This window comes from Aptenodytes patagonicus, unplaced genomic scaffold (assembly GCF_965638725.1).
Source record: "Aptenodytes patagonicus unplaced genomic scaffold, bAptPat1.pri.cur scaffold_86, whole genome shotgun sequence".
Lineage (NCBI taxonomy): Eukaryota > Metazoa > Chordata > Aves > Sphenisciformes > Spheniscidae > Aptenodytes > Aptenodytes patagonicus.
In genome coordinates, this window is record NW_027472034.1 from 373,896 (window position 1) to 399,953 (window position 26,058).

Below are 26,058 nucleotides of genomic sequence, written 5' to 3' on the forward strand. Positions count from 1 at the left end.
CAGTCAAGCTCTTCTCATGTCTAACCTAACCTGCCTTGCTGCAGCTTAAATCCCTGACTTTTCATCCGAGGAGCTGAGGCCACAGACCAAAGAACTCCCTCCTCTCCGCAGGGCTCGCTAGGTATTGGAAGTATGCCGAGTTGCTGACTGGCCGTCACCAGCAGACGAGAGCTGGCGGACCGTCGAGAGCTTGGAGAGGCGACCATGGTGGCAATCCTCTGCACCGCAAAAGCTCCCACGCCTGCTCCCCTGCAGAGTGATGGCCGAGACCTCTCCCAGCTGGAAGATGCTCCTGCTCCAGCAAACGCCCCGCTCCCCACAGCCTCCCTTCCCTGCTCAGGGTGCTCCCAACCTGAGATCTCATCCTCGTTGTCCTCTGGGAAGTGCTGGCTGCTCCGCTGCTCCCACATGGGCGGCGTGTATTTCTTTCGCGTCACATACTGGCGGCCGATTGTTTTCTTGGCATTTTTCACCAGGTTTTTGGAGAGTGTCCTGGAACCAGAGAAGAGGTTGAGGCCAGCTGACACCACCTCCCGCACGTGCATGACCACAGCCCAGCGCAGCCAGAAGAACAGCCCCTGAAGGGTTAGAGACACCACTACTCAGTCACACCGAGAGCAAAGCAGAGACGGGAGCATCCCTCACCACCGGCTACAGGCGCGGGGTCAAAGTCACTGTCGCCACAGGAGGGGAGATGTCACCGGCTAGCTCCCCGGCAGGGAGGAGCCGATTCCTCAGCTGTAGGAGGGCACCAAGCCAGAGGCAGAGCCTACAGCGCTTGCCTTCCCCTGGGGGGACCCGGGTGCCCGGGGAGGCTGGACGGGGCAGCCGGGCTGAGCAGGCGCCCCGGCCTCCCGACCCCAGGGGAAGCCAGCCTTGCCCCGGGCTCTAACGCCATCACCTCCGCATCGGAGCTCCCACAGGCAGCGATCTGGCTCGTCCCCGGAGGTGGGCTCCAGCTCACGGCAGGGGCCAGGGGATCGACTGCAGGGACGCTGCCAGCCCAGCCTGGACACAGGGCTGCTCCTCCCTGGGCAGAGGGGAGGCAGCTTGCGTAAGGTGACCTGCTCGATGCCACGTAAGGGACAGGGAGAGCGCAGCTGGGCTCAGCCACTCCCGAGGGCAGCCCAGGGAAATCAGGGAAGGGAGACCTTCCAAAAAACCACGGGTGATTAGGCTGCATGGTCAGAACAGGCTCCGCACGACGGAGCTCCGGAAGGCAGGAGTTCCCGAAGGCAGGAATGCCCACACGCAGGACCTCGCGCTCATCACTGCCTCGGTGAGCCCCTGGGCTCAAAGGGGAACAAATAAAGGAGATGTGGGATATACATCAGCCAGGGAAGGGGCCACGTCCAACCCAGGGTAACAGCTACGCTGATGCAAAGACTTCTAGAAATTCACCTTATCGAGACGGGGGCCAAAGTGAGACTAGGAGGTGCCTTGTTTTGCTTTGCAAAGCAAAGGGTGAGGGAATCCAACCGCTCCCTACATTTCCCAAGGGAGGGAAAGCCTTAGGACCGAGGAAGAACGCTGTCCTGAGAACAAATGCTCAGGTAGGGAGGCTAGGAACGGGAGGGCTTTCTAACCAGAGGAACAAGATTTGCAGGTAGTGTGGGGCACTGGAAGCAGACTTGGAGGGGGGTGACAAAGCACATCTCGCAAGTTCAGACAGACTTCTGAGACTGTGCCCAGGCCCGGAGCTGGGCCCGGCAGCTCTAGAGGTCTCTGGAGGTTAGTGGTACAGGCACAGCTCCCTCAGCACGTCCTGGGATCCACCAGAGTGCCATGGAGCACTAGAATGACCGACCGCCTCCGGAGGCCACAGATGGTGAGCGCGCGCACCCCAAACCTGAACGTCAGACCGGCAGCCTGGAAAAGGGCATTCCCCAAGTGACAAGCCCACAGCCCAGTTCGCATGCAGAGCAGGTGAGAAGAAACCCTGGGAGCAGTGAAGGCTGCAGCCTGAGCCAATGCCACCTTGCAAGCTCCTGCCCAGGGTGAAGGCATCTTACGTGGTTGAATGGCCAAGGTGCCCAAGGGACATGACCCCCACTGTCAGGCCCTGGAACATATCGGTCACCTGCTGGGAGCTGAGTCACAAACACACGGGAGAGACGCTTAGACTCCAGGGCACACCAAGCGCGAACACAGCAGCAACCGGACCCCAGCGCTACAGCATCGCTTAACCTAGCCACCGAGCGCAGGAGCAGGGGTCAGCACCACGCACAGAGCTTTGCCGCCGCCCCACAGCGCTCCCCGTCCTCCGGCACAGCAGAGACTGCTCTCCGGTGCCCACTGGAACCTCTCCCATGAGACACCTCCACGGGGCTTGCGCTGTTGTGGCCTGGGCAACGGGGCAGGGAACGCCGCTGAAGCAAACACCCCGTTTCCCAAATCTGACCGGTCCTCTGCGCGGGGTTAGGAGACTGCTGCCGGCCGTGCAGCACGTCCCCTCCCAAAGACAAGTGGAGATCCTGTGCAAGGAGAGGTCTGAGCAAGGTAAGCTCAGGGACTCTGACCTCCAGCTCAGGAGTCTGTGCCCCAGCTTTTCTCGAGTGACCCCTGCCCAGCGGCTCTCTGCTGGGTGGGCTGGAGGAGGGAGAGGAGAAGCCCTGCGGTGCCTGAAAGGGTCAAGCGCATCCCTCGTGCTGTTCTCCCCACCGCACGGGTACCTGAGCGAGGGGTTCTTCTCCTTGGCCTTGGGCTGCATGGCTTGCTTGGGTGACTGGCCCACGGTGAAGGCGAAGGTGCCACGCACGTGCTGAGGGTAGCGCAGCTTGTGCAGGTGCTTCCTGAAGACCTCAGCACTGTCTGAAGCCACCTCCTCATCGAAGGCAATCTTCAGCAACTGCAGGAACAGCAGAGAGCAGGCTGAAGGGTCAGTCATGGCGTGCTCAGCACGGCTGGGCCAGGGGACTGGGAAGGGCTCTTCCCACCGGCTCTTCCCACAGCACAGAGCGGAGCTCCGATCCCAGTCGGGAGCAGGGACCGCAACGGGCACAGGCCAGGCTGCCCTGTCTGTCCCTCCGTGCCAGTTACTCTGTCCCATACGCCTCCCTCCTGGAGACCGCTCCGTACCCGGCACTGCTGCTCCGGGTCACCGTGGCTCTGAGCATGCAAGACAGGCAGGAAGGAGCAGACGGCGTGTTTTAGGTGCTCTCCTCCCAGCAACGCTCTACCTCCGCAAGTCTCTCAAAGATGTAAAATGCTGAATAACTACTCGCATTGTGGCATCTCTCCCTGCTGTATTTCTCTCCCCAAAACCTGCTACAAGGTTTTGCAGAACCACCTCCCAGGGTGCCACGTGGGGATGTCTCAACACCTTCTCAGGGCTCCAGCAGACACTGGAGCAGTTGGAAAGGAGCCCCCAGCTAACGAGCAAGAAGTTGCTCCTGCATACAACAGGACTGCGACTGGAGCACCTCCCCTATGAGGACAGGCTGAGAGAACTGGGGTCGTTTAGCCTGGAGGAGAGAAGGCTCCGGGGAGACCTTATAGCAGCCTCCCAGTACTTAAATGGGGCCTACAGGAAAGATGGGGAGGGACTCTTTACCAGGGAGTGTAGCGATAGGACGAGGGGCAACGGTTTTAAACTGAAAGAGGGTAGACTTAGATTAGATATTAGGAAGAAATTCTTTACTGTGAGGGTGGTGAGACACTGGAACATGCTGCCCAGAGAAGCTGTGGATGCCCCCTCCCCCTGGAAGTGTTCAAGGCCAGGTTGGACGGGGCTTTGAGCAACCTGACCTAGTGAAAGATGTCCCTGCTCACGGCAAGGGGGTTGTCCCTTCCAACCCAAACCATTCTATGGACCACAGCCTACTCCTTCCTCTGCAAGGGGGCCTCCAGCTCCATCCCCTTAGGTGCAGTCACCTGCTGCAGAGATTGTCTTTGGTCCCATCAGGAAAACTACCCCCAAACCACATCAGCCCAGGCAGTGAGTGCCTCGTCCCAAGGGATGGTGCCAGCCATGGCCACATACCTGCTGGGTCTCACCAGCAATGTGCTCCTCAGCTGAGACAGTGCAATGCAAAGGAGCAGCCCACAGCCCCACGCGGTCTCACCTGGAATGTGCACGAGCGCAGCTGCAAGCCCTCCTGGATGAACTGATCCACCTGGGCCTGGATACTGATCTTCTTCTCTTTGGTCAGTGAGGCGATGGGGAAGGATCGGATCACCACCTGCTCCCCCACTGGGCACAAGCATGGGAACAGGTTAACCACATCCCGCTGCCTCAGCCCACCACAAGGCTGGGCCACACTGGACCACCCTCGGTGGCCACCACCACAGAGACCCCCGTAGGATAAGGCGGCCAGAAACAGGTTAGACATACTACAGCCATGGCGACTTGTACCTCATGCCTAGGACGGGCATGAGTGATTTATCATCTACCAAAGGTGGAGAGCAAGAGTAACCACCCCTTTTGTGGTACTGGGAGCAACCCCCAAGCTTGTGGTAGCTGTGGTAACCCCCAGCAAGGCCCAGTGCTGGCTGGTCACTCACCCAAGGCAACCGCCGGAGGCTCTTACCGTCAACTCCTGCAGCAAGATGAGCTGCAGCCACTGCTCCGGGAGAGCTACCAGCCACCTCCTCCCCAGGCACTACCAACCCCTGAAGACAGAGGATGTGGTGCACACAAGACCCTTACCCAGAGGGTCCGTGGGAGTGCCTTTGAAGATGATGCGGTAAGTGGTGAGGAAGATGGCTCCTTCCGCAGGGAGGAGAGGTGGACCACCAATATTCCCTCCAGCAGCTTCTTCCCGTCCATCAGGCATGAGGTACACACGGAGCCCTTCCATCACACACTCCTCACCCACCAACAGGTTGGGGCGCAGCAGCTTTGGCTACGGGGATGTACAATAGGAAGTTCAGGCCCATGCAGACTGCGGAAGGGGACTTGATGGCCCCATACAGCACCAGAACCTTCCCCCCCACTGCAGCGGGCCAGGTCCCTACCTTCTGGATGGGCGGAAGCCTCTTGCTCTCCCTGTGCACGGCATCCAGTGTCTCTATGTGCATCTGCACAATATCTGTGGACAAACATGAAGTTAGAGACTGCAAGCAAAGTCCTGTCCTACGCACCACCCAGCGGGCTGCCAACCCGCCCCGTAGCACTGTGTGTGCCTTCCCTTGCCCTTCCCACTGCTTCTTGCAGAACCATCTCTTGAGCAGACCCCTGAGCTGGTCTGGAAGAACCCCCAGTGAGATCGCACGGCCGCCCATTCCCCAGCACTGCTGCAAGGCGTATTACCAGGGATCATGACGTGCAGCCCCTTGAGGTGCTCGTTGGTGACTCCACTCTCCGTGCAGACTTTGTCCACAAAGCGGTTGATGAATCGCACCACATAGTTGGCCACGTCGGAACTCTCTGCATCCTCAAATCCACTTTCTGTGTCATAGCTCTCAGCCACGCTGCCAGCGATGCTGCCGTACAGGAGTAGGGAGGAGTTAACCCAGAACATCTCTCCTCTGCTGTAACCCGTGCCAGGCAGAGCCCAAGGGAGCTTCTACTCTTGATATGAACGCAGGAGAGCTTCCACTCTTGATATGAAACACCCCTGGGCACCGCGACCTGCGTCAATCCTGACGGCAGCTGAATGACCCAGATGCCCCAGGTACCGCACCAAGTTCCCAGGTACCGTCCCCAGTTCAGGTTGCTCTGGTGTCCCTGCAGCATGGCCCTGCCAAGCTTTCCAGCCCTGCTTACCTGTTGGTGACAAAGCTGTTGCTGACACTCTCCACGTCCCCCAGCCCAGAGCTACGTAGCAGGCGGTTCTTGCTGGTGTCAAGAGGCAGCAGCAGGTAGCTCATGCGGTTGGCGTAGTGGATGGCCTGGCTGAAAACAGTGCTCTCCTCCTTCTGGATCAGCTCTTGCTGTTTCTCTCGGCTCATGGTGGGCCAGAGCCTTAGCTGCTCTGATGCTATCTCCAGGGCAGACTTGGCTTCCTGTGGCCCCTCTGCGCTCTCCTGAAGGAGTTGAAGGGAGATGTCAGTCATCTGCACGGGCAGGAGACCTGCCAGCCTTCACCCCACTGTTCCCACAGGAATCTCCCAGAACGAGGATGCAGTCCCTCAGGCTGGTTCAGCATCTTTATCAGCCCGTGGACCTTTGCAGGGAGCTGCTTCTGCGCAGCACCTCTCCAGGGACACTGGCACCGTTGTCACCTCCTCACCTCATCCGTGTGGTTCTCCTCATTGTTGTCCAGGTACAGGGCTCGGATGTGGTTCTGCACATCGCAGTAGAACATGGCCTCCCAGAACTGGATGTTGGTCCACACCACATGCTCCTGCACACAGCTGTAGGCAAACTGCGTGATGCCCGGGCTCAGTTTCTGAGGAAGCAGAAGGTGGAAGAGAGTTTCATACAAACATGGCCTCTGTGCCAAGCCCTCCTCTCCAGATAATCCTTGCTCTAGCCTGTTGCTGGGAAAGGCAACGTACCCTCGGGCTGGCAGAAGAGACACCTACATCAGAGCTCCTCCAAGCATTCCTTGCAAACCCTTCTCAGATTTGCCCAGCACCCACTCAGAGCCCCGCAGGGCCTCATGCTACAGATACTTTATGGGAGGCAGAATTTTATGTCAGCCCAGCTTGACCGACAGATCAAGCTGGCACTTCAGAGCAGCCCCACTTTCTGAGCACCCTTCCCGCAGGTGTTCCAGCCCATCTTGGGAGCCTTGGGCCCAGAGAGCGGTGCAGGCAGCCTGGCCAACCTTGCGAGTGGTTGAACAGGACCCTCTACTCTGAGAAGCACCGAGGGGACAATCTGCCCTCAGCCTGGCTGCAGTGCTGGCTCTCAGTCCTTCAGCCTGCCAGCCCCTGCGGCCTCCAAGGAGTTCTGAGTCCGCGAGGGCTGTACAGGGGGTCAGGATACTGCAGATACTCACTCGGCAGAAAGCGGTGACCAGTGGCAAGAGAGCGGCTGCAATCCCATGCTCGTCCATGGCAGTGCAGTCCTGGGGAAGAGAGCGGAGGTTACAAGAGGATTCACTGCGAGACCCCCAGACCTACTCCGATCCCTGCACCATGCTGTCTCCCACAAGGGGAGACAAGCTCCTTCCTAAGAGACACGGTCTCCCCAGCCCTCTCCTACCTGCAAACAGCAGTTCATCATGCGGATTATGAAATCAAACTGCTGGTGATCCAGCACTGCCCGGTTCTGCTGCACATGCAGGTTCAGCTCCTGGGTCAGGCAGTGCCTGGCTGCTCGGCCCTTCATGGCGCGCAGCACAGCAGGGAATAACTGCAGAGGAAAGAAGTAGTCATGGAGTAGAAAGAGGGGACCCAGGGGAGCTCCGGTCACACGTTGAGTTCAAGGGCAGCCCACAACGAGGAGGTGCAGGAGGGGCTCCACATTCTGACTGTGTCGGCTGACACCAGGGTGTTTACAGACAGCTCATCCGCACTCGGACGCGGAGGCAAACCAGAGCAAAGTCCCACGTCTGGCCAGCTGGAGCACAGCCCTGGGGAGGTCCCTGCTCAGCAAGGCCGGGGAGGACCCCAGCCTGGTTATCGCCACGGGACAGACCCCCGGGGGGCACTGGGAGATGCAGAAATAGTGCTGACGCAGTGGAAAGATCAGCCAAAAGCCCAGGGACACAACAAGGAGGAACAGCGCTGAGAGAACACGTGAACATATGGGAACAGAGCTGCTCAGGAAAGATCTGGACATGGGCAGGGAATGTCCTCTCCAGCCTGCCAGGGAGGAGGGGCAGAGCAACCCCCCCTCTCCTCCCCTCAACCACCGGTTCCTCAAGAGCAACGCTCACCTTTTTGGCTTCTAACATCTTGTTCTCAAAGACGTAGGAGATGCAGTTCCTGACCACCTCCAGGCGACGGGCACTGTTGGCCAGGGCATTGCCGTTGCGCTCCATGATGGCAGCTGGGGAGAGAATCGCCTGTTAGTTCAATCAGGGCAGAGCTTTCACCCCTGGGTGGGGAGAGATGGGTGCCCCCTCCCCTGTTCTGCATAGGCAGGGCTCTAGGCTCCAAGAGCTCATGATAGAAGAATACTACAGGGTCTTCAGCTGTCCCTTCGTGCTGGCTGATAAGACTCCAGGGAGATCTAAGCAGCCCAAGGGGCAGAAGCTAACAGGGACAGTGCTGCTGCTTCTCCAAGACAGTGGCACTACCCACGTTTTGCTCACGTGGGACCATCGGACGTGCCATAGTGTGAAAGGCAGCCAGCTATGCCACGGTAAAGCTCCTCCTGAGCAGGGTTTCTCACCGCAGGGAAAAGCCCTCTGTGCACACATACCAATGGGGGGTCCCGATGGCACCATGCATTTCTTCTCTGCCTTCACAGCAGGAGGAGCTGTCTGCAGCTTGGCAGTGGCCTGGTCGATGATCCACTGCACTGTCCCCTCATCCAAACGGGGAAAATGCTTCTGGTGGAGGCGCAGGTGACAGCCTTCCGTGGGCTTCTGCACCTTGTGCATGGTCACCGCAGGGTAAGGGTTCTCCTGGCACAGCAAAGACAGTTTCTTTTCAGGCATGTGGCCATCATGCGTCCTCTCCCAGGGCGGGAGCCCCAGCGAGGCATCCTTCAGCAACCTCTGCTGCTCTGAGGCCAAACACTCTCCCAACCAGTACCTACAACCCTCAGAAACCTGCAGCCCCGAGGGCAGGCTGTCTGGGCAGCAGTGCCAGCACGCTCTGCTCCCAGGAGCCGCAAGGACAGCTCACTTTGGCCCTGAACACAGCAGCGAGCAAAGCACCATTCAGGAGCTCCGTCCTGAGACGGCCGAGGGCCCCACAGGCGCTGCTCTGCTTTCAGAAGACCTTTGCTGGCCCGCCCTGGATCAGATGACAAGCGCAGCGGCTGCTCCAGAGCAAAGGCATGGAGCGCCTGATGCCCAGGCCACCTGAAACCGAGGAATCCCACTCCTGGGAGCAGCTCACGCCAGGCCAGATGCTTCTGGGCCCATCAGCAGGTGCCCTGCCACACGTGAGAGCGCAGGGTGGGACAGGATCATGCGCTGCGAGCATCAGTTCCAGCAAGAGCTTACGGAGGGAGGACAGACTGACCAGGGCTCCGACCCAGGCTCTCCCTGCCCCGTACCCTCCTCCGGACAGGTTCCCCCTCCTGCGCTCGGGCCTCCAGGACTCACGTTTTTGTAAAGTTTCTCCGCCAGCTCCTTGATGTGCCGCAGTATTTTCTGCTTGTTCCCCTCTTCTGTGCGCATGCGCTTCACTTCATAAGCCACGAGCTGGGAGAAGAGAGGGGTGAGAGGAGCAGCTGCCTGCGAGGCAGGATCCGGCCACCCTTCCCATACCCCAGCTCCGTCCCCCAGTGCAACACTGCAGCCGGAGTGTCACGGCAGATCCCCGGCTCAGTCCCTCGAGGGGCAGGGAGAGCTGAGCGGAGCAAGGACACGCAGGACGGCCGGGCAGGGCGGTGCTGCTCCCAAACTGCCACTTACCTCATCAAACAGGTCGATCGAGCGGTACGGGGCCCCCCGCTCGGTCACGAAGCCAGCGAACGCCATGCCCTCCAGCACCTTGGTGAGGAAGTCATCCTCCGTCAGCCCCCTCTGCCCAAGGAAGGCTGCCTGGAAGAGGGGAGAGCGCGCACCGTCAGCAGCACTGTCCAGGCATCAGTCGTCCCGGCTGACGTGGCAGCGTGGGTGACACCGTTACCGCAGCGAAGGACAGGCACCCGTGCAGCAGTGGGACCATGCCATCTCCTTCCCTGTCCCACGCAGGCGCAGGGTTTGCACAGAAACCTGCGCCTCTGGCCCGCAGCAGCAAGAGGCGCATTTGCAGCAGGACATGCTCGGTGGCAAGCGAAGAGCACCAGCACCAGCATCAGCCCCGGTGTGCAACCCAGGGGAAGCAGGGGCACAGTGGCCGCAGGCTCCTTCTGGCAGCTGTGACAAGGACCTCATCCTGAATAACACTTGTTCAGCCCACCTCTTCCCAAACATGGCTTTGAAGGAGCCTCTCACCAGCCTCACAAAGGAAGCCCGAAGCACCAGGTTTCCTGTATCTGCAGAAAGCCCTTGGGACTCTCCCCTCGGCAGATGAGTGTGGGAGCTCACCCCACCTGAGAACCGTTGGCTATGGCACACCACGTGCCTTCAGGAGCAGCCGGTGGGGAACAGCTTTTGCTCCTCCAAACGCCCTCGCCCGCTCGCCGCACACCGACTCACTGAGTGGGACAGGATGAGGGTGCTATGGCAGGGACCGCTCACCCACAGCCCCGACAACACGACGGACCTCCGGACCACTATGCCACCTACGCTCACCCTCCTCGCCACGCTGCGGAGGAGCTGGACCAGTCCCTTTCCAGGGGAAGGAGCCGAGAGGTGCAGGGCTTGGTGCTGGAGCCACAGGCACTGCACCAGAACACGGACTGCTGAGTCCCGCGGCCCTAAACCCGCTGTGAGAGAGGCACAGATGTTGCTGTGACCAAAGCAGCTAAATAAGTGAAATTCAGGCTATTTTGTACTGCATACTGTTGCTGAACAGAATGATTTTATGAAATGGAAGTTTGTTATACGTTATTCATTTTATAACAGTTTTATGAAAGGGCATTTTCTCATGTTTACTGCATGTTTATGATTTCATGGAACTACTGAATCTTTGTCGGGCACCTGTCGGGAATCTTCACCGAGCATAAAAATATAGCTCGAAACCCTTACGAACACGCTGCTGACTTTTAAACGTCAAGAGACCAGAGCACGCTTTACAGCGCAGAGCAGCACTGGTGTTGCACGAGCCCAGGCCGTGCACGGCGCGTGCGTGCTCACATGCACTCTCCTGGCACGCTTTTGCGGGTACAAGGTGTTGCCCCCCTGGCCTCGCGGCGGGCTGGGCAGGGCGGGAAGGCACAGGCAGCAGGAAGGCTCCTGCCTGCCTGTCCTCAGCGACCTCGAGCGTGCAGCAGGGAGGGCACGGCTGCAGCAGGGCTGCAGGCTGCGTGACGCGGCCACGCCAAGCTGCAACACTCGAGTCCCTTTACTCTCGCTTCCCCGTCTGTTGCCTTCTCCTGCGTTAGGTCTCCTCCATGGATGCCCAAACACTTGGAGCTTTCCCCTGCTCTCCCTGTCCTGCCAGCCGTTCTGGCACAGCTAACACTCCAGAAGCGCCGGGGAAGGAAGGCCCTGCCTCCTTCCTCTCCCCAGATCTTAAGAAAATCCCCAGCTCCAGGCCAGGACGTGAGGGACACCTTCTGTGAGCCTCAAAGGCTGCTTGACACCAGGCGCACGGGACGCCAGCTGCAGTGCATCTGACCACACAGGGGCATAAACAGGGAAGCGCTGTCTGACCCACGAGACCTTGGGATGGTCAAGGACAAACAAGGGATGCAGGTGGACCCGGGAGTGATGTAGGAGAGGTCACTTGCTGGAAACACAGAACTGTCTTCTAGATACAGCTGTATTTGTGCAAACCTCTTCACAGATCAACTCATCCCAACCTCCGCCCAACCCACCTGGAAGAGAGTTACTCCATAGAACAGTTTAAAAAGGCAATTCTGCTGTGTGGACAGGCAGCCGTAGAGCAGATGGAGCCGAGTCACTGCAGAAACACGTTCCCTGCCCTCCCTTCCCGGCCAAGCCCCAGAGGCTTCCTCCCTTCCCCATCACACCGCTCCCAGCAGCAGCTCTCCCCCTCCGGGAGCTGCCTCCCCTGCTCAGACCAGAGCCAGGCTGGTAGACCCGGCACGCCAGAGGTGCCCGACAGCCCCTGCATGCGTGTGCCCGTGCCGGCACCTCACCTTATGGAATCGGATGACCGGCTCGGGATGGATGCGGATGATGTGCAGACACCAGCGATAGCCCTGAAGCAGCTGTGCAAACAAGCGGAGGAAGACGGCACGGATCTCCTTATCCTGTGAAGAGGGAAGGGCAGCGTGGTCACAGCGTGGTCAGGCAGAGGGTGCAGACGAGCCAGCTCACGGGGGCAGGAGTTTACACCCAGCACAGAGGCGAGGGAATCAAACCACGTGTCGGGGTCAGCATCTGCTGAAGCAGGGCAGGAAACTCGGCAGAGATTCCAGGGAAAAAGGGACACGGCAGGCTGGATTCACTGTTCCGCCTCCCTGACGCTGCACACAGAGGAAAAGGGAGCTCTCACAGCCCCGGGGTTTGCTGAAGTGCCCAAATATTTGGTGTCTGCCTCCAGCCCCTGCTCCAGCGCGGCAGTAAACCTGGCAGTCCCTGTCCACGGGCCAGCTACTGAAACGGCACTGCTGGCTTCCAGGCCATGGCTTGGAGCTGTGGCCTCAGTATCCTGGCAATATTGTGCTTTGCCTCTTAACCTCAGCAACACCAAGATGGAGACAGGCCTGAAATCGTGCCTGTCCGCTCCACACCCAAGAAATGGGGTGCCCAGCAGGGATGGAAGCCTCACAGGAGGGGTCCCCCTTCCTCCCCGCTCCACTCACCTGCATTTTGAGAGAAGAGGCAGAAATCGTTGAAGGGGGGAATGCAAGATCTGCCACCTCCAGCTCTGGGTCCAAGACCTGCACAGACAAGGCACAAAGCACGCTCAGCCCCGGCCCAGGGGGTTCTCTACCTTCACAGCTGGAAAAAGCGAAGCAGCATTCCCCAGAGATCCAACAGCACCCACAGAAAAGGTCCGAGGGGCTTGGAAACAAACCTACAGGGCTGGAACCACCAGGTATCAGAAAACACTCTGTCGTGCAAGGGAAGCCTCAAGGCCTGACCCTTCCTCGTGACGCCCCACTGCCCAGAGTGCGGACCCCGGGGACAGCTCGGTGGGCTGAGGGCAGCGGGGAAGGGGGAGCCTCTCCAGCTCTACTGGGGAGACGTACGCCACGGGAGGACTGGGGCTCAGCACGGCGGGGCTGCGACAGAACCGGCCCCCCCCCCCCCACTCCCCCCGGCCACAGTCGAGGAGCAGAAGCTGAGGCGTGCAGCATTTGTTTGGCGCGGCTGTCCTGGGCACGCTCTCGCACGGCCGGCAGCCTCTGGGAACACGCGAGCAGCCAGAAAAGCTTCAGGGCTGCAGCTGCTTCCTGCCCACAGGCTGGGAGCCAGCCGCCCGATTCCCAGAAACCTTTGGCAGAAGAACCCCCCCTCTGGCACTGCCGCGCACCAGAGGCCATCAGGATCAGGAAAGGTCTCCTGGGACGTGGTCAGAAGGACCCTGAGATACGGACCTCTGCTCTCAGAGGAGTCCCTGCTGCTCCGTTTCCAGCCCCCCTTGGAAATGTGTGTCATTCCCGAGGTGTTCGCACCCTGCAGACAGGGGAAAGGCTGCAGCACTTACCATGGAGAGGGCTTCCCGGGTCTGCTGGAGCAGAGGTTCAGGGAGCAGGGAGATATGTACACACTCGGGGACATTCACTGTCCCGCCATCCAGGTCTGCGATAACAACATCCAGCTGGAAGTGGCAGGACAGGCATGAGACAAGGCCAGGCTTTCCGACACCCTCCTCACCACCTCCCGCTGGGCGACGGAGAGCTAGCGAGGGGGTAAGCCCAGCTCAGGAGAGGAGGACTTGGGAACAGTGTCTGTCTCCTCCCCATCTTCTGTGAGCACTCTAGCCCTCAGAAGTTATTTTCTCTTATCCACTGTCACCAAACCCTAGCATTTGCCAATACACAAGGTATAAAGGGATCCCATCACTCCCTGCAACGAAGGTGGCAGGGGGAGGACAACCTGGCAAGGAGAGGGACGCAGCTTTGCTCAGCAGGCACCTGCCATGACTTTGTGGCATCAGACTCCTCGGCACCTTATCAGCCTGGGTGAGGCGTCAAACACTGACCCCAGCCCAACACAGAGGCCATCCTGCTTAACCGAAGTGGCACGCTGCAGTTTGTCCAAAAGGCTGCACAAAAGCTTGTTTCAGTTTAGATCAGACTCATTATGCTTTGATTTAATTCAGTTTCTGAACTGAAGTCTGAAGTGCCAACACAGCCTCTTGGACCAGCACTGCCAGCCGAGTTTCAAAATCAAATCCTCGGTTAACCCCAGCCGTTCATGTGCAGGCTCTGCAGCCCAAAGCCCCGACGACGTGTGGCCCAGCCAGCCCTGCTTGGCTTGTGCGGCACGTCTGGACCGCAGCCCGGGCTGGCCAGCCTGAACAAGCAGAGCCTGTGCGAGCCAGCGTGGTCAGCCTGCTGCCCCGGGCACCCTCAGGACAACGTTTGCTGCTATCTGAGACTGCTGGCACACGACCCCTGCTTCTTCCTTGGACCGCTTCTGCTCCCGGCACAAGGGACGGGGTACACGGCGTCTCACCAGCTCCTGCGTCTCCGACTGGAAGATGGAGTGGACTCCGATAATGAAGGGTGTTGGCGTGCTCAGTACCTCAAGGAGCTGTGCAGGCAAGATGGGCACATACGTGAAACTGCAACCGAAAAAGAGCATCGCTGCAGCCAGTCGAGCCCTGCTCTCTACCCAAGCACCGTCCTCGACACCAGCTGATGATCCCCACCTCCAGGAGGTTGTGGAGTGACTATTTCCCCAGGAAGGCAGGCTTTCTCCTGGCACTCTCAGCCCTTCAGACAGTACGTGCCCTACAGCTGCGCAAGGTTTCTGAAGGCTCATGGACACTGACCACGATCATTCTCTGGCCCTGGAGTTATAATCTGACCGAGGGAAAGGTTTCCAGCAGAGCAATTTAACTCCAAAAGAAAGCTTTCTTTGGAATACAAATAGCCTTTCTGCAGCCTGGGGGTATGGCAGGCCAGTGTGGAAACAGTGCGACAGGAGCTGGCAGCAACAATGGGCTGTCTATCTCAACTGTCCTACTTGGGAGATGTGCAAACAGCCCCAGTGGCGGCCAGTCTGCGAGCCAGCGTCCCCCTCCCCGGCTGGGCCCTGCGGGTCAACAGCATCACCAGCTCCCCGGGGCTGGGGCGAGCGGGGTGCCAGCTGTCCCGCAGGAGTCACCGCGGCGGCTTGGCCACCACCACCGGCACCTTAACAAAAGCCCTGTATGCGTGTGCCCCTTTCTAGGGAGGGCAGAATTTGCACCACGGCTCTCTGGAAGCCTCCTAGCATCCAGCACCCCCGTTCAGCGAGACTTTGTGCTCGGGGCTGCTGCCAGTGGAAGCGGTGCACTGGCACTCTGTGCTCTGCACGGGCTGCACTGCAGCTGAGAGAAGGGAAAGGGGACGGATTCTGGAGAGATAAGCACCTCTGGCCTCTCCCACGCACACCATGGGGTGATTACGCACTGCCGGACCATGTCCCACAGCCTGACGGGCTTGCTTCCCTCTGTCAAGAGCTGCCACGGCTAGGAATAGTGCACGCTGGCAGCTCCTGGAGCTACAGACACTGCTGGTAATGCCTCGCTCCCTGCTTGCAGCGCTAGAGCCCTGGTCTTGCCCTAGAGAGGAGGGAGGCAGGGGTGGAAGGTTTGCACCCCTTTGCTGCTGTGGACACGCTCTGGAATTACATTGCTGCGCATGCCAAAGGCTTCAGGAAAGGGGCTTTCAGCACAGCCGAGACCTGTGGGCATTCACCCGCCCCTTCGCCGGCAGTGCCCAAAACACAGCTAGTTACCAGTAATACTAGCTATGAAACCAGGAGGCAGTGAGGGCGTGAAGCGAGGGGGAGGCAGGACAGCCAGCACGGGCTCGGCAGGCAGCTGTGCCCTAGCTGGCTCTAGGTTGCTGTCGGAGGGCTGAGGGGCTTGAGGAGCGGTGGGGTTCCCTCACCTGTACTTGAGGGGGAACATAAGTGCAAGGAGAGCCCGGCAGGCATCGGTCAGCCTCTGGTAACTGCTGGAGAGAAACAGGATCTTGTGTTCAGTAAGCGCTGCACAGAAGAGAGACAGCACATTGGTGATGCCTGGGAAGAAAAGGAGAGAAGAGCGCTCAGAAACGAGGGTTCCCCTCTCGCACCCCACCGGAGACCACTAAACCCCACCCAAGCTGGATCCCACTCCCCATCTCCACATTCTGCACAACAGAGGAGTTCAACGTCCTCCCAAAAAGCCACTTCTGGGTCACCCAGGTACATGCTCCCCCAAGGAGGCCCCTCTTCTGAGAGACGCTCAGCAGCTCTGCTGAGCGGCCAGTGTCCTTTAAGCAGAGGCGCAAGGCTAATGGCGGCACACCTCCGGGCACTCGTTCCTGCCACCCAGGCTGTTTCTCATGAGATCTGGCCACACGTCTGCGCCCGAGCTGGGGAGAGCTGCCAGTCTCCTGCCCTCCTGGGAAAGGGAAAGCAAAGCGGGGCCAGGGAGGGCTCAGTCTGAGGTGGCTGCAGCTGGAAGAGAGCCCTGAGCTGACAAGCCAGGCTGGGGAGCGTGGTGGGAAGCGACGTGCAGGGAACTCCAGCCCAGGACTCGGCCAGCTGGCTTTGGCACCAGACCCGATGAGAAGGAGGCGTGGGGAGAAGTCTCACCAAGCTGGCGGAAGAGCAGGGCCACGCTGCAGCTGCTGACGGGAAGCGAGTCATTGATGGGTGTCTGGATCACCTGCCTGTCCCCTGCTCCCAGAGAGATCGTCCTCTGCAAGAGAAAACAGAGCCGGTCACTGGGCGTCCACCCAAGCAAGGGGCGAGCACAAGCATCAAGGGCAAGCCAGCTGCCCACTGCCTCTCCAAGCCAGCAGCAGCCCAAATCCCCCCAGTGCACAGGGCCAGGGGGACCGTGCCTTCGGCACAACCCTCGTACCCAACAGGGCAGCGTGTCCCACCACGGCACACCACCTCACAGCAGCGCAGCTGGAGCACGGCTGCTGCAGGAAGAGGACGCTGCAACAACACACATCGCGTGCTTGGCTGGGGCCACGGGCTATAAGGGGAAGAATGAGACCTGCTGAAACAGCCGGCAGTCCCGGCCAGCACGAGCAACTCCTCGACGGCTGGCAGAAGGCGGCAGCAAGCCCCGAGACCCGCACTGCGACGTAGCACACGAGGGCTCTCCAGGACCTCGCAACCAGAGGGGAACAGCTCGCCTGCGCCATGCCCAGCCAGCGCTGCCAGGCAAAGGAGCAGCACCAGCTCTGCAGCCTCTCCCGTCGGACAGGGTGCCTCGCCCAGGCAGAGTGAGCAGGCCCTGACGGCTCCTGGTAGACGGGCTGGGGATGGACAGGCTGGGCACAGCCTCATTGCTTCTCCTCCGATACAGTTTTTTTCCCAGACCTAAGCTCATTCCCAGTGGCACAGGGAAGCCTGCACGTCCCCACCCGCTCTCCGGGCTGCAGGGGCTGGGGCAGGACCAGATCACTGGCCCTCTTCTCCTCTTTCTACACCTCTCTAGGGAAAACACTGCTCTGCAATAGCAGGTTTCGCCATGCAACCCACCTCCTCGCTCAGCCCCCTGCAGCCGCAAGAGCTCACGCCACCGCAACAGCCCAGAAATCTGCTTCTGAACGCCGCCGTTCTGGCAGAGCAGAACAAGCACCCCTGACCTGGTCTTCTACACCAGGCCACCGTGTTTTCACAACCCCCAGGAGAGCGCACTCACGGAGAGGCAAACAGTGCACAGCCAGTCTGCTGCGGTGCAGGAATGCAACCCCCTTCCCAGGAGCCCACACACACGTTCCCTGCTGCCTGTCAGTGCAACACACGCAGACGCAGGAACACCCGAGGGTGCTCTGACCGAGATGAACAGTGCCTGGGCCTCCACCGCTGCACCAGCTGCAGCGCGTGCCACCCTCAAAAACAATAAAAGAGAGGTTGCTAACAAGGAGACAGACCCAATGAAAGAAAATGTGTGCGTACCGCTGCTTCGTCGTCCACGTCAAGCTGAGATAGAGACAGACAGAGATAGCACAGTCAGTTAGAAACACACAAAGACAGCAAGACAACAGGGAAGACGAACACAGGCAGAGGCCAACAACAAGCAGGGACCAGCACTCTCGGAGAGGAGAGATGCACACACACACACACAAAGCAAAAGCAATAGCTACTACACTGGAAAAGAGCGTTCGGACACAGCAGGAGAACAGGTGAAGCACAGGAAGGGAAGTGCCACCAACAAACTGTCCTCCCTGTAGCACACTACTTGTTCCCACAGCACAGATCGATCCTGCAAGAACTGGGAGGTGACGAATAATTGTGCCAAAAAGCGCTGTTCAGCGAGCCACAGCGGCTTGAGGAGCCGCCCTGGTCCGAACAGCCTCTCCTCTCCCGTACTGCCGCTTACACGTCCCACCGGGGAGGAACCAGATGGAGTCAGACAGATCTGGGCAGATCCTGCAGGAATGCTATTGCTCTCGCCCTCAGCCAGCGCAAACCCGGGACGGTTGGCACACAGTCACAGCCCCCCGCGTGTGGGCAGCACCCTGCTTCCTTCTCCGGAGGACTCGGATACGAGGGCCATACAGCCCTCTCCTGCAAATACCAGGACCACTGCCGGGCCCTCCCAGGACCTGCATCGCTCTGGATTATTAGAGGAAGCACCAAACCTATGGTGAACCATTACGGCAGCCCAAGGGGCACCACTTCTGCCCGGCAGAAAGCACCCCCCCAAGAAGCCTGCACAGATACACGGGCTCAAGAGAGCAGCCTCCCCTCAGGGTCATGGGCCGCAGCGGTGGAAGAAACCTCTGTCTCTAGGCACCAGGGACCTGCAGTGCTGCCCCAGCCTTGCAAAGGCTCCTCCGCTTGGGTGCAGCCTGGGTGCAAGAGAATTAGGTGGTATTTTTGCCGGGGGAAGTGGAGCTCAGCTGAAAGCGAAGCCCCTGCAGGAGACAAGTGCAGATCCACGGTTATGTTCCAGGTGTTAGCATGGCAGAAGAGCTCCAGGGCATTACGCTGCTGTCTCCAAATGCCTCCTGCCAGAGGGTCCAGCTGGGCTCTCTCCACTTCTGTCATCTCCAAGTCAGCTTCAATTAGCCCTTCCTTACCCATCTGCTGCTCACATGAGCAAGCCTGAGCCCAGCTGGCCTTCCTCGAGCAGGAGGAGGAGTGCTAGAGGAACACATGGCTCAGAGGGAAAAACAGGAGGGTTATCTTTGATGGCCTCAGTTCTGGGCACAAGCGAGGCTGTTGCTCCTCGAGCCCTGTCCATCAGGGATGCCGGCCACGCACAGGCACAAGCCAGCGGTTTGAAGAGAGAGCTCCAAGCTGCTCAGCCGGCAAAGGTTAGCCTTGCTTGGCCCGTCTCCCCAGAGCTGACTCGTCCCTGCTCCCACAGATGGCCTGTGACCGCTTGGCTCTGGAGCAGCTCTCCAGGCAATCAGACAGGCCTGAATGGAGGAGCAAGACCTCCCTGATGCAGGAGTGAGCAGAGACCGTGGCAACTGTTTGCACAGATCGATCGGAGACTACGTAAGCCAGCTGGTGGTTGAGCCACTCAGTACTCCCTCCTGGAGGGAGCAAGGAGCCAAGACCAAGCTGCCTAGTCATGGCAAGCTGTAGCTAAGCAGAGCAGCAAGATCTTCTCAGCTGATCTAGGAGCTGAGCTGCTCCAAATCAGAGAGGTTTGTTGTTTCTACTCTTAAGCACTTGGGAAGGCACTGCCTGCACTAGTCAAGCACTTGGCCGTAGCAGTGCACTGCAGCAGCTCCTCAATAGCCAGTGCACTGAGCTAGACTGCCCACGAGTCAAATCAGCCTTGCTCAGCTCACCCCAGCACAGCAGAACCAGAATACAGCTGAGCGAAACATTCCTGCTTCTATCAGAGCTGCTTAGGAGGCAGAAGCACGGAGAGGTAAGAGGGAAGGGGCAGATTACCCACCTGAGCTCCCCCGGTGATGGGGATGGTACACGTCAGGAGGTTCCCAATGACGTTCTCCAGGGACACGCTCAGTCCATCCACGTAGATGGTATAGATCAAACCCAGGCTGTTCTGGAAAGGAAAGCACAGCACAGCTGAGCATCAGGGTGGGAAGCAGATGTGTACGGGTGCAGCTGGAGAGGCCCTCCAGTTTGGAGCACCGTCGCATGGAGGGGCTCCCCGTGCTTGTCACCAGACAGACATACCCTGTGACAGTCAACTCTTGGGTGCAGTGCTCAAGGTCTTCCCCCTCAGACCTCTCACAATGAGTCCTCATCAGCAGAACAGGACATTTAGCATGCGCTCAGTTTGCTTCCAGCCAGCAGCACCTCCCTATCCCAGCACTGAGCTGTCCCCAGACGTGCCGCCTGGGCTAGAGCTCAGCAGGAGCAGCGCGGAGGGGGTTCAAAAGCTCCACTAGCAGAGGTGACTGAAAACAGCTGGACTTTTCCAGCACCCCCTAAGCACTCCCAGTCCCTGCAGATTTGCATCAAGTCTCACAAAAACCCCGAGCAAGGGATGGGAAGGAGACCCACTTCTCCACCGAGGGCTGGCCGAGACACCTGGCTGGGCCCTGCTCTGCTTGACGTCTGCCCGCCGGGCACATTTGGGAAGCAACGCCAGCTCCAGCGCAGAAGGAGTTAGCGGGCACAAGCACAGGGCAGCATTCAACACAAGCTATAATACACAGATGAATAAGGAATTTGAGGAATGTCTTCAAGGCACCCTCTGGATGTGTTTTATTTTTTAACTCAAACCATCTCCCCATGTCAGCGAGGAAAAGAGAAAACACAAATACTGGGGCTTTGGAGAGAAGGGGCCAGGCAGGCACGTTGGAATAACCGAGTGAAGAGCAAGCTCACGCTCCTGCACATCCATGAACACACGCTGCTCTGCTGGACGCTCCACGGAGGAAGCAGGAGGAGATCTGAGAGAAGGTGCAGTCTCGCCAGGTGCCAGAAGGGAGATCTGGGGTACCCTGCCCCCCCTTCCCAAGGGTTGGAGACTGGCCCAGCTTCAGGGGGCATGGCAGCTATGGCCCCAGGGCTGCTGGCCAGCAGTGAAGGCTCCTGGCGTAACGTGTGTACAGCTTGACCTCACCCTGAGCAACAGGCAGACCCTCAGTCCAGCATCATGCTGACCAAGAGGACCAACAGGTCCAGGTCTTGGGCTACACAGAGACCTAATCAGAGAAGAGAAGGAGCCACAACAACCCGAGTCTTGTGCTGGGGAAGTAAGAGGCTGCACTTCATATTCAGCCAGTGAAATCCATCCACTCACCCAAAGGGCAAAGGCAGAGTTTCCACCCATCGCCCTTCTCCTGGCAGGGACAGGGAGCAGCAAGGGGAAAGGCAAGCATGGCTCAAGAGGCAAACACGCCATTGTTCTGCCACGATCTGAGCCTGCAAGCGGGGCTGCTTCGGCTTCCTCGGGCAGGTCAGAGGTGCGTGGCACTCACTGCTGCGGAGCAGAGATCCCGCTCCCACAGCTGCCACGCTCAGAGACCTTCTGGGGACGCCCAGCGACATTTCTGAGTTTGTTTCACAGCTAAGGGGGAAATGACCCCAGGCCCAGAACAACAGGACTGTACTGCTCTTGTCGCTCATCTGTTCCTCAGAAACCACTAAGGTGGGTAATTCAAGCAACTAAGCAATGAAATCAGGCAGCCAAACGCACAATGCAAACGTTACTGGGCCTCCCAACAAAAACAGCCAGGGAAGACGAGCGGTCAGGTACGCAAAGACCGAAATGAGCCAGGAACCATTTCAGTGCGGTCTCCAGGGGAGAAGCTCTCGCAGGAAACGTCTGTCTTTTGGAACTAGTTAGCTGACCCACTTTCCTCCAGAGTCACCCCCAAGCACAACTGGCTTTTGCCCAGCAGGAGAGCGGCAGACACTGCAGCCCGGCTGACCTCGCTCCGCTCTCCCAGGCTTGAGAAAACGAACAGCTCCAGCGTCTCAGTGAATTCCAGCTCCACGGAAGGCCAGGCGTGGAAAACCCCATCCTGGATGCGAGGACAACCATACAACACAACTGCTTGCAACAAGGGAAATGGACTGATGATCCAGGCTCATTTCTGTTCATACGCTCCCTTCTATCTCGGGCTTACTGCTCCCGCTCGCTGGAAAGGAGTCGCTGTTTTAACACCACCTATCAGCCAAGACAGGCTTGACTTGGGCTCAGACGACTTTCCCTATAAAATACCTAAGCATACAGACCATTTTACTGCGAGGGTGGCTGAACACTGGCACAGGTTGCCCAGAGAAGTTGTAGAGTCTCCATCCTTGGAGATACTCAGAACCCAACTGGACGATATCCCGGACAACCTGCTCCAGCTGACCCTGCTCGAGCAGGGGTTGGACCAGAGACCTCCAGAGGTGCCTCCAACCTCAGTTACGTGGTCTGGGGCCGTGCGTCTGCGAAGCCCGATGTTCCTGCTGTTTGAAGCAGCTCCAAGCCAGAGAACAGAGTGATTTTTTTTTCCCCCTGTCAGTTATCAATGCCTTGAGCACGCTGTGGCTGAACACCCTGAGGGAACACCATGTGCTCCCATTCACAGAACAGGCTGTGAACAAGAGGTTCAAGAACAGGGCAGCTACCCAGAAGTGATATCCTCACAGTGGGAGGGGAAAAAGGAAGGGGACAGCCTGGCCTGATGGAGAACGCTGCCCTCCTGCAAGCCCAGCACCTGGGCAAGCTAGTGGAGAGCCCACCGTAAATGCCGGGTGGATTCCTCCTTCGGACCAAGAGGAGCAGCAAGGCAGCCAGCCTGCTCAGTCCGGAGGAGGCTGCCCTCCGGAGCAGCAGAAGCGAGAGCTTCTCCCCTGGAGACCGCACTGAAATGGTTCCTGGCTCATTTCGGTCTTTGCGTACTTGACCGCTCGTCTTCCCTGGCTGGTTTTGTTGGGAGGCCCAGTAACGTTTGCATTGTGCGTTTGGCTGCCTGATTTCATTGCTTAGTTGCTTGAATTACCCACCTGCCCCAGACGCAGAGCTGCGGACACAATACACACGGAGGCAGTTTGTAAACACGCCAGCTTGTAGCCCGTGCCCTCCCAAACCTCTTACAGCCACATAATGCAGCGCGTTTGAAGAAAATAAAGATGGCAAAGATAAATGCTCCCACAGGAACGGGCTGTTCTTCACATTTTTTCTATTAACAAAACTGGGTCAAGGCCACCAGCTGCCCGGTGTGGCCGAGTCCTTGGTGTGCTGTTCTGCTGCCAGCCGTTCAGGTTCAGCGTGCAGCTGCTGACCCGGCTTGTGGAGCTGGACCGGGATGCAAAGAGCGGGCTGCTGTGCCAGGGTGGTTCTATAGCTCCCGTTCCTGGCAGTGACTACGTTGCTCCTGGTCACTCCCAGAGCCAGAAGGTCTTTACTAACATTGCTCTCCTCTCCCTCCCGAGTAGGGGCCCTGCTCCCCCCGCCCCAGCCACTGCATTTCGGACTTACCCTGAACACCTCTGCGTGGTCCAGCCGCGACACCAGCACCAAGCTTTTGGGAGCAAAGAGCTGCGCGGGTTGAACAGGAGATGATGGCTCCTCTTCCTCCTCCTCCCCCTCACCATTCCTGGGGTGGCTCTGAGGCTAGGGAGACACACATCAGCCAAGTCCCAGGGTTAGAAAAAGGATGCTCTTCCCTCTCCCAAACCTCTGACACCAGGGCCCAGATTCCTCCAACAAGGGGAAAGCAGGAACCACTGGCCAAAGCCAAAGGCAGCCAGCTGCTCCCAGCCAGTGCTGCCGACCACCCTTCCCAACCTGCCTGCACAGGCAGGACCCCAGCAGCCCGCAGTACCTGTGCACTCTCGACGGCCTCCCAGAAGGTGAAGCAGGCGCAGTAATGCCGCTCCGAGTTGATGTCGGTCAGCACAGCCACAAAGAAGGTGGGGGGGTTCCTCTCAGTGAAGAGCTGCCAGCCGCTGGGCTGGCAGAACTGCAAGAGAGAGCAGGGGACAGCGGTCAGAGGGCCTGACCTGCCCACACCGCTGCCCCCCGCATCGCTTCGGCGGCGGGAGCCTGGAGCTTCGGTGGGCTGGACGATGCAAAAGCAAACCACCAGGTACCGACACCACCAGGCACCGGCTCCCGGGGACAGGGAGCTTGGGGTGGCAGCACATCACCTATAGAGTACGTAGGGAAATGGCTGTGCCACCTTCCCCGGCACGTGCTGCAGCACCCGCAGTTGCCACGGTCCGGGAGCGGGGAGAGCACTGGCCAGAGCCTCCCGTCCCCTCTGTGGGGGAGAACTGGGCAGGCGCCGTCCCCTCCTCTCCTCAGGGACGGCAGGAGCCGCTTGGAGAAACTCAAGCTGGGAGGAGGGGTGACGGGACACCCTCGTCGAGCTGGGCACCCTCCACCACCCTGCACCCTGCACCCATCTTAGAGCCGCAGGCGCTCCTCCGGCACAGGGGCTGCGAGGAGCTGGGCTGCGCCGTGCGAGGCAGCTACCTGCAGCCGGCATCGAGCCCGCGAGGCTTGCCAGGCTCCGCAAAGTCCCCGCAGCCCACCACGGTGCCGGGCGGCTGCACGCAGGCACCGCACAAACTCCGGGAAGGAAAGGCGGTGTGTCCCTGGGGCGAGCTCCCCGCAGGGCAGGGCTGCCTCCAGGCACCGGCGTCTGCTCCGGGAGGTGGCACTTCTCCCTCGGGGCGGGCAGCTGGAAAACACCGGCCCAGGCTGCACCAACACCGCACTTCAGGCAGCGCCGAACACAGTTTTACTGGCTTCTGGGGACTTTCCAAACACCATCGCAGGGCTGGTGGGTAATTCCAGCCAGCGGCCCCAGGACTCCCCTGGGTTTCGAAGTCTCAAGGGATTTTTCTTTATTTCCTCAGTATCTGCATTTGGCGGGTGAGGAGCTGTGGAAAATTCCCAACACTTTTGGGCCCTCTCTGAGACAGCTCCCTAGAGTGGGAGAGCTCAGCTCCTTCTGGGGCTGTGGCCCAATGCGCTCTGAAGATAAGACGACTTGAGCAAAACCAAGGATGAGAATAAAGTGGCAACAGGGCCAGACTAGCAGAAAGGGCTGACATGCTGCAAAGCTGCAGAAATCGCTGCTCCAGCCCAAACCCTTGTGAATCGACGCTGGTTTCAACCTGGTGAAGTTTTCCAGCTGTTCACCGCTCTCCGTGCCCACCCTCAGGCTCCACACGCATGCACACTCTGCTGCACAGACCCTCCTCTGCTCCCCTGAGCAGCCCGGTGCAGCCGCAGCGGTAAGAGCTGGGCATCAGCTGCAGTGCAAGAACTCTTCAGCTGCCCAGGTATGACAGCGGGAAGGAGATGAGGCAAAAGCACTTGTGCAGCTGCTTCCCAGACTCTGCCACGTACGTCCCTGTAAACCTGCATCCCAAGGCCTCTCCTTTCTGGTGCCATTTTCAAACCGGGCTGCCTCCCACCCAGCTCCCCCATCAGCGTGCAGGAGGAAGGTATGGCTCAGCAGCCATCAGGGTAAGTACAGAGAGCCACTCTCCCAACAAGAGAGTTTGTCTCCTCACTGGGCTCCGCAATGAACCCGTAGCTCACCACTCTGCGCAAACAGTTCCCGGACGTTGCAGAAATTACAAGAGCAAAGCACACGAAGCTGCTGCCCTCGAGGAGTTTGCTGCTGGGTCCCACCCAGCACTTCCCGACTGCCGCAAAGGGACGCACTCCACGACCACGGTGTCAAACCTCCTCTGCGGAGACAGGTACGTACAAGCCAGATGTCGGGAGTCAAGCGTGCTCATCCAGAGGCCTGAGAAATGGAAGTCCAGATCCCCTGGACTGCTCCTCTAGAAGGGAACCCCAGGAGGACATCGACATCACCACCACCAGTGGGCACAAGCTCTGTTCCACTCCCCGGTCATGCCGTCTTCTGTGCCTAGGAGCCTCAGCCCATTCCAGAGGCAATTATGCCGCTGCTAAACGGGCACAGGGTAACAACGGCATGGCACAAACATGAACACACCTCAGCCTCTTCACTCGGGGTTACACCTGCTCAGGCCGAGGCATGGCTCCGCCACCGTCTGCCCCCGACGCGCAAGCTCAGCGAGGACCACCAGAGCCCTCGGTCCCACCACGGGAGGTGCAGGAGGCTCCTGACACCCACCTGGGCTCCAAGCACCAAGCTGTTCTGGGACTCTTCCCGAGCCATGGGATAAAAAGTCAGCTTCTTAAAAATAGCACCTGCTGAGAGCATGGGTCACTTCAAACCACAGCAGGCTACGCCGTGGATCAGGCCATGCCGCTGGGCTATGTGGCTATGCCCCGGAGCCACTTGCAGCCCGGTTTGATTGCACTCAATGCTCCTCGGCCGATTTATCCTGCAGAAGTCAACATAAAGCAGCCACGTGTTCGTAAAGCACCAGGCACACAGACGTCTGACCTCCACAACCATTGCCTCATTTCAAGCTAGATCCTCTAGAA

General features: G+C 59.2%; 1 protein-coding gene across 10 annotated transcripts in view; it reads right to left on the reverse strand.

The window, feature by feature from the left end:
* SBF1 (SET binding factor 1) overlaps positions 1-26,058 on the reverse strand; it is an 85,712-nt gene that overhangs the window by 11,068 nt on the left and 48,586 nt on the right. For 4 of the 10 annotated variants that reach the window (XM_076363737.1, XM_076363734.1, XM_076363733.1 and 1 more), the window contains exons 3-27: positions 23,447-23,584; positions 23,101-23,235; positions 19,609-19,719; positions 17,649-17,672; positions 16,326-16,431; positions 15,635-15,767; positions 14,211-14,319; positions 13,237-13,350; positions 12,389-12,466; positions 11,720-11,833; positions 9,423-9,551; positions 9,111-9,209; positions 8,258-8,462; positions 7,770-7,882; positions 7,094-7,243; positions 6,888-6,956; positions 6,174-6,332; positions 5,708-5,967; positions 5,252-5,424; positions 4,957-5,030; positions 4,649-4,844; positions 4,065-4,192; positions 2,673-2,848; positions 2,013-2,090; positions 353-492 (exon numbers count right to left, since the gene is read on the reverse strand). In XM_076363737.1, coding sequence (XP_076219852.1) covers positions 353-492; positions 2,013-2,090; positions 2,673-2,848; positions 4,065-4,192; positions 4,649-4,844; positions 4,957-5,030; positions 5,252-5,424; positions 5,708-5,967; positions 6,174-6,332; positions 6,888-6,956; positions 7,094-7,243; positions 7,770-7,882; positions 8,258-8,462; positions 9,111-9,209; positions 9,423-9,551; positions 11,720-11,833; positions 12,389-12,466; positions 13,237-13,350; positions 14,211-14,319; positions 15,635-15,767; positions 16,326-16,431; positions 17,649-17,672; positions 19,609-19,719; positions 23,101-23,235; positions 23,447-23,584 — 3,211 coding nt within the window. The remainder of the gene's footprint in view (positions 1-352; positions 493-2,012; positions 2,091-2,672; positions 2,849-4,064; positions 4,193-4,648; positions 4,845-4,956; positions 5,031-5,251; positions 5,425-5,707; positions 5,968-6,173; positions 6,333-6,887; positions 6,957-7,093; positions 7,244-7,769; positions 7,883-8,257; positions 8,463-9,110; positions 9,210-9,422; positions 9,552-11,719; positions 11,834-12,388; positions 12,467-13,236; positions 13,351-14,210; positions 14,320-15,634; positions 15,768-16,325; positions 16,432-17,648; positions 17,673-19,608; positions 19,720-23,100; positions 23,236-23,446; positions 23,585-26,058) is intronic. The other 6 variants (XM_076363739.1, XM_076363740.1, XM_076363735.1 and 3 more) reach the window with 3 other exon arrangements.